Source organism: Vanessa atalanta, chromosome 11 (assembly GCF_905147765.1).
Source record: "Vanessa atalanta chromosome 11, ilVanAtal1.2, whole genome shotgun sequence".
In the NCBI taxonomy this organism is placed as follows: Eukaryota; Metazoa; Arthropoda; class Insecta; order Lepidoptera; family Nymphalidae; genus Vanessa; species Vanessa atalanta.
The window spans coordinates 5,383,613-5,399,294 of record NC_061881.1 but is presented as its reverse complement, the minus strand read 5'-3'; the positions used below and the strand labels follow the sequence as shown (position 1 = coordinate 5,399,294).

General features: G+C 30.2%; 1 protein-coding gene across 3 annotated transcripts in view; it reads right to left on the bottom strand.

Annotated features, from left to right (window-relative positions):
* Positions 1–493: 493 nt before the first annotated feature.
* Positions 494–15,682, bottom strand: part of LOC125067225 (lachesin-like) — a 31,432-nt gene continuing 16,243 nt past the window's right edge. For 2 of the 3 annotated variants that reach the window (XM_047675690.1, XM_047675692.1), the window contains 9 exons: positions 8,948–9,051; positions 7,395–7,602; positions 6,577–6,732; positions 5,895–6,023; positions 5,214–5,351; positions 3,375–3,539; positions 3,227–3,301; positions 3,075–3,158; positions 494–2,468 (listed from right to left, as the gene is read on the bottom strand). In XM_047675690.1, coding sequence (XP_047531646.1) covers positions 2,362–2,468; positions 3,075–3,158; positions 3,227–3,301; positions 3,375–3,539; positions 5,214–5,351; positions 5,895–6,023; positions 6,577–6,732; positions 7,395–7,602; positions 8,948–9,051 — 1,166 coding nt within the window. In that variant the 3' untranslated portion in view covers positions 494–2,361. The remainder of the gene's footprint in view (positions 2,469–3,074; positions 3,159–3,226; positions 3,302–3,374; positions 3,540–5,213; positions 5,352–5,894; positions 6,024–6,576; positions 6,733–7,394; positions 7,603–8,947; positions 9,052–15,682) is intronic. The other variant, XM_047675691.1, reaches the window with a different exon arrangement.

Sequence of the window (15,682 nt, the reverse complement as noted above, 5' to 3'; positions counted from 1 at the left end):
ATTATAGATAAAACCTAGCCTTGGTCCGTCTTAGTACATGCGCAAACAATCGGGTCATTGGATCAGTAATCTTTTCAGGCCGGAAAACGTAATGATGTGAAGTTCGTGATGTGGGAAAGTTGACCTTGCCTTGAATGTGTCAAAGAACTGAAGAATATTAAATAAGTTATTAGTCGACTAAGTCTCACATATATACTACTATGTTCTGATAAAAAAACATTATTTTCAAATGAAATAAAATATACTTTATTCGTTCAATCTTGACTTATTCCTTTCGTTGGTAACAATGCCGCGTGTAATACTTCGCAGAATAAACTGGATTAGAGTGTAAACACGAAGGAGATTGTTCAAATGTATATACTTTATCTTATTAAGTTCTTGGTCAAAGCATAAGCAAAAAATATCCTTTGATTTTCACAAAGATTTTCTTTATATTTCTTACAAAAGTAATTCAATAATAATGAAAACTATATTATAAAGTAAAACAACTTTATATTAAGCATGGCTTTATTTTATACACATGTATTTGGCAGTTCCATTTTGCAGCAATTACAAAACATTTTTATTATCTATAAGGTCGGTAATCTCTAAGCTAACATTTACATATAATTATTTAAAATTTGATGAATAATAATTAGGATGATTTTATATAAACTTAAATTTACGCAACTATTTAATGTTTCGTGATACAATTGCTTATACATAAATTATACACTAAAATATATATTTAATTAAAAACATGAGCAGTTGAAAGAATAACGGCGCTCACTGGTTAAAGTAATATATCATTACTTAATTATTCATTTATATATACAAAAACAGTACATAGTTTCGTTGTAATATTTACTCTTGACGGACCGGACATTTTTAGTTCGAATTGGAACTACTAGTAAGCGATGTATTACTATGGAAATATAATAAGTTTTTCTTTGTGAAGCATTTGTTTTGTAGGTAGAAAAGAAAAATATCATTTTTAAATAGCTTACTGGTTTATTCGTTTTAAAGAATTTATACGTTAAATAAACCAATGTAAATACATTATATTACATAAATCATGCAATTTGTCATTGCATAATAAGGACAAGATCCGTTTTATACCGGGGCTTCTTAAACTGTGGGTCGCGAATCCCTAGAGAACGCGTAATAAAATATGGGGGTCGGTGAGGATATTATAATTATTACGCTGCGATTTTGTCAGGTGGTTTAGTTAGCCCAGGAAAATATTTTAAGCTGCAAAATAATATGTGATTGTTTTTTTTAAAAGATTGTTTCATGTTAATGTATGAACAGTATTCTATAATAATGAATGTTTTATTAGCCTAGTAAAGTTGTAAGGAACGCACAAACAGTGCCGTAAATGTCGCAATACTGCGTGTTGTTTATGAATTTACATAAGTCACACACCTTTGAGAACACATCTGAGCACGAGATAAGTAAACAAAAATTTTGTAGATGAAATACTCAGAGTCTTATATCTTGAATTTGTGCTTTCGTCTTTTTGCTTAATTCTTAAGTCTTCTACATAGAATGCCATCATGAATTAGTTTTTATTGAACTCATAAAAATGTTTATTGTACCATATTAGGTAAAGAAATTCACAAATATTTAAATTTATATTTGTATTGCTACTTCAAAATATAAAAATTGCACTTTTACACGTTAATAACGCTATGTGTAGAAAACTTATTTTCAAAACAAATGAATATATTATAAAATACAAGTATTGTTATATTATATAATAGATAGATATTAAACATACATCTACGCTTGTATTATAAAACGTACAAAATATATTAAAATCCTAGGTTCAATTGTTTGTATAACATTCAAGAAAAGCAGCTGTTACAAGAATATAATCGTAAATAAAATTTTCAATTACTTAGCAGGCGAAATAATAAATTATTATTACTAATTTTTATGCTATTTACAGTTTTCTTTGGTAACATAAAATTAGTATTTATATAATTTGATTTTTTATCACAAATTAAAAATTAGCTGTACTTTAGCTTTAAGTAATAGTCATAATTATGCAAATATTTTGTATTAAATAAGAAGTTGCACTGACTAATATTGATGTTTATATTATCATTTCTATACGATCAACATTCACTTTTAAGTAACGTAATTATTTAAACAAGCGTATCAAATTGTTCCTACAAACAAAATCTTGTGTGATATAAGTCTACTATCTCATTATAAAATTAATATTTCTTTGCAAAAATGCGTAAAGTATTACAGTATGGAATGTTGATCTGGAATAATTATTTATTGTCAGTTCAGCAAGAAATGAAATTCACTGTTCGAGAAATCCATAAAAGTATTACATCTTATGATATATTATTTACATTCGCTATAATGTTATCAAGAACGTAATTGTAACGTAACATTTATAAGATGATAAAGCAGTAACGCATATAATAATTTCCCTAATTTCGGTTCTGTTGCTATATTTTCCTCTTCGTAGAAATCTGAAACAGATAAAAATATTTGGATGTTTCTAGAAATTGAGGATTGTGAATTTTTGATTACAGAGCATTAATGCAAACTCGCCGTAAATTTTAAATCCGCTTCATGCGCTAATTAGTCATCGTAATGAGATATAGGGGTTGAGTCTGAGATGAAAATATTAGCACTTTCGGTTTAGGACTATTAATTTAAAATTAAAAAGATTTTTACGAAAATCGTAACAATCACACGAAGCCACCATTAAACTTTATTTTATTTTTATTTTTTGGCGTTATATTTGTTGTACCTTTATTAAAATTATATGATTAAGTCAATTTTGAGTACATTATAATCGCTCAAAGAAAACATTTGATCAAAGAAGCCTTAAAATGAAGTATTCTGGTGAGTCGCTGCGGTGACCAAACCTGCGGTTTATTCCTATCGATTTTTAACCCCTTGTTTCCATTCCACTTCGGAAATATCAAGAACGTATTTAAAAAATAAATTAATGAAATAATTTTAAAATTTAGCCAATTTTAAAAATAATGTCATAAATTTAAAAAAGAAAAATTGAACACGTAAACTGATATATAATAGTTTTTTTTAACTGGAAATGAATAGTACGTTACCAAAATCTCTTATTTGTTCACCGAAAGCTACACCTTGGAATGTAGAACTGACTGCGTCATTCGTTTGTACAATTTGAGGTTGACCTGTAAAAAACAAAGTTAGTCGTATTTCGTTTTACATTTTGCTTTATAATTGACGTTGGAAAACCAACCTTTTTTTCTGATCGTTTGATTATCCAGTATAGATTTTTGCGTAGTTGTGAAAGCAGACGGGGGTGCTGGTATTTCTAAAAATAAACATAAAGTTAAGTACGCAGTCAATTTAAAATGAATTTCGAGTTAAAAAGGAGGGTTGAGTACCATCGAGTTTGATGATGCCGTCCGTTTCGCCCAACGAGTTCTTCGCAATACATTTATAACTGCCGAAATCTTCTTTGGTAATATTGCGAATCTTGAGCATCATAAACTTGTTGTAGCCGCTATCCACGGGAAACGCCTCGTATTTGCCACCTACAATTTCCATTTCTACTTAAATATAAAACCTGTGTACTTACTCCTAGATACTAGTGCAGTGAGCGTGTTTAATAGTTATGAGATAAATGGATTGTTAAGGAATAAATGGCGTGTGATCATGTAATAGGAGCTGGGGTACGAATCTCGTAAAGGGGTCGTCTGTGGTCTTAAAAGGTGCATTCAAAATTTACTGTCCTTAGATTTATTATACTGGGGAACATTTAAACCGAAATGGCGCCAGGCTGGTTGGCTTGAAATTCACGCCGTCTGACATTGTTAAGACTATTGTCTTTGACTGTGCCGAGAATAACATGAACTTTATGTAATTTATATACTGAGAATTTAATTAATTGCAATATATCAAATAATGATTGAGAAATATTTATTAAGTACACATTTAACGTGTAGGTAGGTAGTTATACGAGGGAATTAAAGTGTACACCAGGTATGTTTAAAAAAACAAGCCGAGTTTAGAGAAGTTAATTTCCCTTGCAAACGCAGAATACCGTCGCCGGTGTAAAGTGAAAAGTTTGCCGGCAGACATGCGCCCAAAACTATAGCCTTATATAAATTCGGAAAGTTTGGGTAACAAATGTATGAGTGGATTAAACGTTTAATTAATCGAACACTTTATAAATAAAAAAATTCAAATTGAGAACGTTTTCTTTTAAAAATAGTAGTTTTTTGTTAAAATTCTCAACAACATTGCTAATTTTTTTTTTGTGCATTATTCATTGAAGACTGACCGTGGCTGTCTTTAGTTTCCCTATCGTAAGGTATCTTGTTAAGACTTTCGTCTCAATTACGCGAAACAACAAAACAAAGATCGCAATCGCTAGCACCTTAGGGAGTTGATTAATCCAACCCAACTTTACTAGTTTACTCTTAATGGGTTACAAAGGTCAGATAGCAATCACTCTTTGTGAAAACTGCTTTAGTGTCATTTCGAAATAATCACAGAAAAGAGACTTACCTTACTTAGAGAAAAAAAATTACCTTCTTATTAAAATATTATTACGAACAATATAATATAATAAATATGTATCGGATTTAGTAATAACAAATTTAAGCTAAGCAAGAAGATATTACAGTTCTTTATTACGCGTATTTCTCTCGAAAGAGTAAAATCTGACTGAATTTCCATTTTATATGCTTTCTTTGCCAAAGCTCGTACCGATCGTGCCATAATATACTTCCTCCGCTTCGACATAAACTATTTTCATTATCAGCTCATAAATCAATGATGAATTGTGTGGTATTATATTTGACAGAGACACATGTTATTTAAGCTGACATGATGAATGTATTGCTGTGGCAGTTCTATTGTGTTCCAACTTTCACCGATTAGAACTACTGAAGTTTAGATTTAAATGTACTTATATAACTGTAGATGTGTTGATAATATATCGTAATACGTTAGAATAAAGTGACTTCATAAGTATTACTGAAGTTGAAATACATGTTACCGGTTAGTTTTTAGTAAAATACTTTTAATAGACAACTGTTTTTTTTTTAATATTAAGAAATCATATCACCGCACTATTTTAGTATTTGAGAGTTTTCATTTTTCATGATTCCAAATCATTATCGTTGGTTATTATTATATGAGTGATATTAGGTACATATAATCTAGGTAATATTATTCTGTAAAGCAACAATATCATACGGTATGCAAACAAATCTCACCGGAAATGATCATATCTCCGCGGTCTGTGGTCCAATAGTTGATTGAGGAGGGAAACGCCTCAGTGTGACATTCTAACGTCACATCCTGGCCAATGTATGCCCCTTCCAACTGATTTGGAATTGAAAGCATCGGAGGAACTGTCGTAGGGGGGAACCAAATAATTTATATTAGCACATCAAATATTTTCGAGTAATATACATATATGTCTTCAGATAAAATTATATTATTCTAGTAAATCAATTGAAAACTCTGAAAAGCCCTACAGTAATATTTAGTAGTGTTAAAGTAAGGTTTGGAGGGCTAGTCAGCCAGTGTAACGACAGACACAAACTTAGACATAAATCTTAGTGCCCAAGGTTGGTTGATCATGGGCGATGAAAAAATTTATTACAGTGATAATGTATATGGGTGGGGTTGACCAATTACCATCAGGCCCTTAATATGCCAGTCTGACAGTTATTTTAAAATATATATATCTACTGAATAAATTGTTACAAATAACTTTCAAATATACTATCGTTTGTGTATAAAACAATATTTAAAAATAGCGGAAATGTTTTGTTTTTATAACTATTATATTTAATATAATAATTAACAAATCTATTTATGATGATGATATCCATCAAGATTATAGTTGCCCGGACTTTGGTGGATCAGAACGGCTTATCTATAATACTCACATTGAACCATAAGCATGATGCGTTTGCTAATCGATGGAGGTACGCCGTTGGACGCTATACACAGGTAGGCGCCCATGTGGAGACGTGACACCTTTGTTATGGTTAAAGTTTCGCCATCAACTACACCCACTAAAATATAATATAAATTATATTATGAAACTTTTCAACTTATCATTCACATACTATTTATCTTTTTGAGATTGTTTTATTTGAAAGATTTCGATTTTTACTGGTATTATTTTAATTTTTGAAAATTCTTAGTGAATTGATATTTTTGCTGCATTTTACATTTTGATGAATAGAACGAGCGATATACGAAACAGGTTTGTATATAATTTGTACATAATGACTGAACTGTAACGGTATTTTGTCCAAAAAAGCTGTTTTCATATATTTTTATTTATTACACTTTAGTAAAAACTAATAAACGAAACGGATCGAATAATAATAAACGTTTGACCTGGGCAGTTAAAATTACCCAATATTTGATCTATAAGCCGTAGACATATTTTAATTTATATTTCTTAATATATTTACAACTCAATACAATTGATATTAGATTCAGATATAAACTAATAAAAACTGCTTATGTTTTTTTTTAATAAATTGCATCCGTGCAAAGGCAGGTTTCTAGTAATAGATATGATCAAAAATATATACTAATACAAGGTAAGGGCCTTACCAGAATCACCATTATAGTTAAAATCCTGTCCGTCCTCTCGCCTCCACATAACATATGGTTCGGGGTAGCCCGAAGCTTGACACACCAAGGTTACGTCCGTACCTTCCCTCACAACCATGTCCGTGGATGTCATATTGTCGATGATCGATGGCGGCACTGTAGACGTCGATAAGTAATTACTCGCCCATATTTCTGGGTCGCTACCACTAATATTTCATAATATAACTTTCATATTGAATTACTTGTTACGTGATAGTTATGTTTATTTATTGCGTTATACTCATAGTATTCGGTTCTTTCTTAATTACTCAGCACACATACTTACGATGTATCGTTAAGAAAATAAAATTGAGCGTCAGAAACATTTTTGGTAATCACTTTTTAAGTAATACGAGTACATAATATATACTGCGACGGCAATTTCAGCGATTATATTCAAGTTTGTAAGAAAGACCGAGTCTAGGTTTCATTTCTTACGAGGTTCATTGTTCTTTTGACATTAAAATGAATCTTACTTAATTGGAATAGAAAAAGTCTCGGTTTTTGCTTTTTTATTGAAAAAATATTCAGTATTTGGTAATAAATTAAATCTGCATCAAAATATATTTAAATATATTAATGTTTGATATTATTTATAAAAAAATACTTGTCGTATTACTTTATAAGGTTTAATATGTGTATAAACTACAATTTATTTGATTTATGAAAATATTTATAAGTCCTCAATGAAAATAGCTATATATGTATAAATTTATGAAAATATTAAAATTAATAAATAACAGCCATGTTTTCGTATAAAAACACAATAGTCTACATACCGACGACTTGTAGGTAGCCTTTCCTTGAGCGCATTGGATCGGTGTTGACTTGACACATGTACCAGCCGCGATCTACTTCTTGTACATTCTTGATGTGTAGATACCACGAGCGATGGTCGTTGTACGACAGACTTATGCGTGGATTCTGGGTTATTATATTGTGATGGATGCTCAGAATTGTTTGAGTATCCATTCGAACCCATGCCACCTAATAACAATAAAATATTTTAAAATTATTAGCTTTTTCCTAAGGTAGGTATAGAATAATTCAAAAATAAGTAAATAGGAATAAAAAAACAATAATTTAAAAAAAAATAACTTATAAAAATATTTTAGATAATCTCTACATAGTAAAAAACATAATCGCTTCCCGTCGTCTGTTCGCTTAGATCTTTTAAACCTACCTTTTAAACACGAAAGTGTAAATGTATATACATTCATATTATAGTAGATAAAAGCTACGAATTTTAACTTCCGTAGCCGAAAAAAAAAAATTTTTTTTTTTGTTCTTCAATCTTAAAGTTGTACGTAGACCCTTATTGCATCTGTGTGAAGCTGGTACATAATATTTATGCAGCCGCAGTACGGTATGAAGTCGTGGTATAGCGACAAGAAAGACGCTGATTAAGTTACCCTCACATCCAAATATAACACAAAATCAAAATATATTATATTCAAGTAGGATTTTACAAGCAATTTTGCATCGTCATTACACATCAACACGCTTATTTGGAGAGTATAGAGGCAATGTTTAAGACCACAAATTATAATGTGTATAAACCAAATACAAATATTAAGTATAAAATAATTTAATATCAAATGAATTGATCTCGTGAAGTCTAATGAACATGGGATTCGTAGATTCTTAAAATACAACGGGCGAAGTATCGTGCGACGATTCCATCATTCAACCATTTACCAAACGTTAGATATAGAAATATGTAAAATTAAATGAACGCTTATCCCTTTGAACAAACGTGCAAAGGCAGCAACTTTTATACAATGACGATGATGATGTTCAGTCCAAGCTAATCTACCAGAGATTAGCCTGGACTGGACATACAGTTCACAAGTATGTGTGCAAGCACAGGTGCACTATCTATTCCCCTAATCTCATAATCCGTCGGGACAGCTAATCCTTCACGACCGAAAATAATTCAGGCCTAACTTCTTGGGAGTGTAAGCACTACCAATTTGTCCCGACGAAAACCCCAGTATTTTTTTAATGACCAACCCCGAGCTTGTTTCCGGGATCCGTGTAATCATGTTTGTATGTATCGTTTTTCTTTTAACATATTTGATATGTTACTATGATAGGAAATTTTCAAATAAAGGTATTGATGCGATACGTTATCTTACTACAGAAAGCTCGTATATTAATTGCTTTCACATTCATTTGAAGCTCTAAATAGATATATTGAAATTGTTGTTCGTGGTTCTAGAGCTAAGTTTATTAATCACTATCCATCAACGAAAATAAACTGATTTAAAAACAATAGCTATCAACAATAACACAAGAACAAACTTTAATCATATTTTAAATATTAAAATACCTTAAATCCTCTTAAGTTATCGACGACGCAGGCCAGTAAAGCATCCCTGCCAACTGTTACTGTGACGTTGGGGATTGGCTCAGCGAATCTCGGGTACATAGATTCTGAAATGAATTATTTATTATAATATTGTGTATAAGGAGTCTAAAGATCAATATAACATGCATACTCGTAAAATAGCTTGCAGAATAAAATAGCTACAGCTTTTCAGTATCAGCTGTTATTTATGCTAATCGAAGGGGCGCGAATGTAGCGCCACTTTGGAAATTTTATAGCAAATGATTATGGATATAAATTTAACTAGATATAAAGAAAAATAAAATCTATCGCTACATTTTGCTTCCAACGGTTTATATTTCCATGAAATGTATTTATTCGTAATCGTAATTTTCATTTAAATTGAACGATAATATATGTAATTAAAATTTAAAACACATTATTTTCAGCAAAGATTTGAACGTGAAATTAATGAATACGATAAAAAAAATGTAGAAACAAATGATAGCTTAGTGGCGTTCGAGTCAAGAGGAGTTTTCGAACGGGGAAAAAATTGAGGGCTTCAAACTCAAGTTAGAAATAGAAGTTGAAAGGCACTCTTATATTTTTGCTTATTTTTTTTTGTATTATTTTACGGTCAATTTTACACAATACTGCATTGTATTTTTTTTTCCTTAAAACATTGAATCATTATGAATCATAGGACGCATGGTATCTTAGGTATCCTCAAGACTTACACTAACCATTAAAACCGGCAATATGGAAGACGGAGATTTTACTTTATTTTTTGTGAATCAAAACAGGTCTTAAGCAAGAATAAAAACAATATAAATAGAACAATTTCAGGAGTATGACGAATGATTTCAATAAAAAAGGGAAAGGAGACTTCGATTTAGAATTGGAGTCGCGTCCGCTCTAGTCGTGTTCACAGGTTTAGGAACATGACGATGGGTGCCGCCGTGTCTGTCGCTACCGAGGGGCGCGTGATTTATGCCCAGCGCGCTAGGACAAATAGCGTTTCGTTGTTATATCATTCTTTTCTACGTATAGAAAAAGGTTAAATTGTACGCTAAATCCTTATATTTCGTCGTAGTAAGCATACTCCAAAGATAACATATATAGATATAATAGAGTACCTACAACAAAATTGGAATATTGTTCATTTTATCGAGTGACGTCAACACTGATAGAACACGATTGGAAAAACTTTACATTTGCATTTGGCCAATCTAGCTACAGCTTTTTTGGTCAGCTGCGAATATTTCTTTAAAAATATCTTTACTAAGTACTTTAAATAATGATGTACTTCATCTTAATTAAACAAGCATATTATGTGCTTGCGTTTTTCATAGTCGTGTTTTGTTTTCAAATCAAGTCTGATTGTAAATATAATATTTATAATTTGCTCATATATATAAGTTTCGTTTCATTTCAAAGCGAAACATTTTTACGTTATTTCCTATAATTAAGCTGGCACTTTTGATTTATTATACTGAAACACAACATCATATCGGTTTTTGGCAGCACTAAATATACCTCCTAGAATACGCTGTATTTCACTTCTTTGAAGTTGGGATGAAGAACATAAGCCTAATCATATCTTAAGCTTTTATAAATACTTTTTTATGAATATAGATAAAATTAATTCATACCATTTAATCATTTAAATATTATTATTTTTTAATTTTTTGTTAGTGTCTCAATTTTTAATTCTATAAGCATATTTTATTTTGGTTAAACTTAGACAGATTATATACATATAGGTTTTTATTTCGATCACAGCATACTAAGTACTCAGATAGTGGCAACGACCGCAACACTTTTATTCTAGTAAAACGTTAGGAAACATAATAAATAGTATAAGTTAAGTTGTAAAAAATAAATCAGAATTTCGTATAATTAAATTTATTTTATTGAATTTGCGGTAAACAACTATTATAAAAAAGGGAAATGTACAGATTTCAGGCACATTACGTCATCGAGCGAGTATTAAAAACGTAGACAAATTTATAATTGTAGTCTTTACCACAGAAACTAGGCATAAAATATTTTAAAATTGCAACAGCATAACATAACTGAAAACTATGTGAAGCTTCGAAACCGATACGATTGAATTTACTGATTCAGGTAATTAACGTTCGTGAAACTTAGTTCTAGAATAGAACAAACACAAAAAAACATACTTCGGGATTACTTTTTAATATTTAATATTATAAATAAAATTTTGATATAGGTTTTCGAAACATAAATACGGTTGTTTTTCTTTTATATAAATAAGTCTCGAGTATTTTTTTCTTATTTATGGGTAAATGGTATATTATCCGTAACCAAATCTCTATTTCCAAAGGCCCTTTTATTATATAAATAGAAGAAGGTTGTATTCAAAATTTAAATTACATATTAGGATAGGAATTATTTCGAAAAATATTTTTGTCTAAAATGTAAACCGAGATGGCCCAGTGGTTAGAACGCGTGCATCTTAACCGATGATTACGGGTTCATACCCAGGCAAGCACCACTGAATCTTGACAAAATCTGATTGTGTCTAATTTCAACGAAATTCTGCGACATGTGTTTCCACCAACCCGCATTGGAGCTGCGTGGTGGTGCTTTAAACCTTCTCCTAAAAAGGAGACGAGGCCTTAGCCCAGTAGTGGGTAATTTACAGGCTGTTAATATCGTATGTTGTAACATGTAAAATCTATTAATCTACTGAGGAAGTTTAATATTATATATAATCTTAATTTATATATTATGTGATATACATGCATATTGCTCCGACATTTCTTTAAGAGCTGAGTTTTATATTATAACAAAGTATCACAGAAAATTATCAATCAGTAATATAAATTAATGGCTAAGATGCGGAAAAATGTCCTTAATTAATTTTATAGAATCACTTTGAATAATTTAATTCCTCTCATTTGTATAGGAGTTTAAATGAGTCTGTAAGTTTTATATGCTTTAATATCCTGTATTACTGTACTATACATTTATATAATTTGGGATGAGTATATATCTGTAGTTTTTCATCTACGTGCTTAACGAATCGTAACTTATTTGATTATGGATTCCAGAAAGCAGTAAAGGTATAAAATTTTCCGTGCTTATGTAAAAAGTACGAATATATTTGCAATGAATCGTTTACGTGCCGTTAGTTCTCATTATTCTGTTCTTTAGTTCCTGTGAATGCTTGAAACGACTGCTGTCGGTTTAACGGACGAACACAAAGATGTTCTCGGCTTGGGATGTTCTGTAGTTTGTTTTATTTTATTTCGTTTTTCAAGATCGTTTTTTAAATTGTGTTTGTAACTGTTGATTTTGTTGGGACGGATTTAAAAAAAATAATAATAAAAAAGTTATAATATCAAAGTTTTACATATGCAACTTCAAACAATGATTCATAAGCGAACCTTAACATAAAATAAAGAAAATAAATTCAGCACGATCCTTTAAAAAAATATACTGGATCAAAAATGATGTAAATAGTCATAATAAAACACGAAGAGTGAAAATTACAAAATGAATACGCATTACGTTTATTTATCTGTATTTTGGCGTATTAGGTAATAATATCAATATGAAAACGTCTTATAACGAGATTAGAACATTTTTATTTTATTCAACTTTTCGTTTTATTTCATATAAAGAACGAAGTTTTATTCCATTTTGTAACACTTGATTTTATTAAATTTCAAGTAGATCAACTGAAATAATAATCTCAACGCAATTCCTTTAGAAAGTAGCTTCTTATTTCAACCAAATTGTCCTACTTTCTAACGCACCTTAGTTTGATCAATAACACTGACAAGGTCGTCTAGTCTTATATAAATATTGATATTGTGGTAAGAAAAAATTATATATCAGCCGCTTTAGTTCACGTATTATTTTTTTTACTATTCTATAAACAGACAAAATACAGAGAAAAAAGCCTGAGTAGGTTTTGATATTTTTAAGTAAAAATATTAATTTTGTTTCTCTGCAATTTTTCATATTTTTATTAGATTTAAGTATTTTATTAATATAAAAAGGTTATCTTTAAGTATCAGGTGGCCCTTTGCTTATCTCCGTTTTCATTTTAAATAAATAAAAAAGTTATATATCCAAAAAGTCAGGCAAAAAATCACTCAGGCATTGCTCATTATGTTCTTATTCGGTGTAAGATTTTTGTTTGTGATTACATTATCGCAAATATCTTCTATAATTCTATTTTACAAATAATTTTCAACACAACAAATCAAACATATTGTATTCTTCATGATTTTGCAGTGATAAAAAATAAAGACAAATAAAAAATATACCTTTCATAGAATAATTTATAAATAGGTCTGGAGGCCATTCTTAAAAATTACTCGGATAAATTGCAGGCTAAAGCAATAATGGTAGTAGCGGTATGAAGCTATAATATGTGATAAACCACGGGTTAGGATCGCTACTTAAAGTAAAGTAAAAAATTAAAAGCTTTAAACATAGCAATCAAATACTGACAATACACTGTATACAAATGAAACATTAAGAAAACAATATTGTTGGATAAATAAAAAATGCTTCAGAGTCAGAACACAGGGTAAAAATGTAAAAACAAATGAAAGAAGAAGACTGAAGAGAGAAAAAATAATGATAGAACAGTTCGACAGAGAAAATAATTATCAGCAGTGACAATAATGTAGACTTTTAAGTTTTATTTGTTCTAGAACATGTTTTACAAGTGAAAGAATTGTGACGTTGCATTGTTTTTTAAATTATTTCATATGCCAAAACTGTTATTAGAGAATTTCGGATAGATTATTTTCGAAACGCTTTTTTTTAAAAAAAACTTTATTCTAGCAAGCACTGGCAAGTATTTTCAAATAGTCATTTCAAAAGTTGAAACCAAGTCTAAAATTAATATTTCTATAACTATATACGTACATATAAGCTATGTTATAATAGCATAGCATGTTAGCGCTCGTTTCGCGCTCACTTGTGATATGTTGAAAACCGAATTACGGTGACACGCTATTTTGATGCATATACAGTAAAATATTATTTTTTATTTGTTTTAGCAATCATAAAAAAGTGCTAAGTACTATTTCCTTACACCGTCAGAACAGAAAAATTAAGACCAAAAACATTAAGTACTAGTAAGATTCTCAATATATAAAAAGTAATCCATCTATACACCAATTCCCAATAGAACAATATATTCTTCTGTATTAAATATTCTCCTCAAGAGAAGAAGCCTTTGCACAGAAATGCTACAATATACTTTTTACTTACTTACTTACTGTTCACTGAATTTCTAATCCATAACAATAGAAATATATTCCGCTATTTCCGTTGCACATATTCCACATATTCATATTCCAAGTTGATATCTTTTAGTATTTATTGAACTATTATCCCACGCTTTTCGGTAGACACTTTTGCAGCTGATAAGAGAGCACCATTAGAGAGGGCCTATAGGTAAAACATTGGTACGTGCTTTGAATATCTAAAAAATGATGGTATAAAGAGGTCCAACATTTAGATTTTTTCGTGACATTCAATATTAAACTAAAGTATAATGTTAGCTATGTAAAGGGATAGTAACCCTTATTTAAGTTAAGAGCAACCACGTAGAATTCGAGGTGTATCTCTTAAGCTAAACTCAACAAGAAGAAAGTCTCGAGTTACTAGAAAAAGTGTTCGATGTTTTGTTTTAATTTAAATTATAAAATATTATACTTTAGAGTGTATGTGTATGAGTGCAGTACAGTGCACTATAGTTCATCGCAGTCACTCTAAGTCCGTGCGTCTATTATGTTACATGTCGTACTTGTACTAATAGACACTTGAATGTAATGACTCCCGTTAGTGTGTAAGTCTATTGAGGTATATTATTATATAATAATTATTATAAAATAACCTTAAAATATTTGTTAACATTTCTATGTGTGCATCTCAACAAAAAAAAAAGTTATGTTAGATTCTTCTCGAAATTTTTTAGTCAGATAGACACATACACAAAAAATTGTAACGAAATGCTAGAACATATATAATGTAATTGGTCAGTTTGGTATGTTTTTTTCTTGCCTATCTTTAATATATACAGTTTCACAATTCCACAATTATAATAATTAAAGAATAAAAAAACATAAAATTGACTTTTGACTCTTGTCACGTCAATATTATAGCGAATAATAATACAGAGCGCAGCTATTTATACAATAGTACTTCTAAAACATTCTCCGAAATACGCTGAATCCTCTGATATAATTTGTATATATTGGGCTTATAGTTTTTTTCGGCTAGGAATTACATGAAAAACGTATCCTTATTTATTAGTATGTATATGAATTGACATATTAGGCCGCTTGCTTTTCATGTTACTATTTATTAATGGTCAGAACTACTCACTAAGCATAGCCTTTGCTTCACTTCCCTTCGTTTATTTGACTACATAATCTGGTATTGATTTAGCTTCAACATATACGAGTAACCCATTCGCAGCTGTAGTACCATATGATTATCGGTACATAGTTGATTAAATTGATTACACGTATTCGGCTTGTTAGGAATTTCGGAATATACCTCGCAATCGATCCCGTAAATTATAACAAACTACACAAGGTTGGCGCACCGTAAACGGTTGTTTCTGTTTATCTCTCTAATCTTACCGAAGGTTGTCGAAGACAAATATTGTATGAGTTTGGTACGACCAAACGTACGCACTTAATTTTAATATTAATTACAGCTGAAAATCTTGACCCACCATGA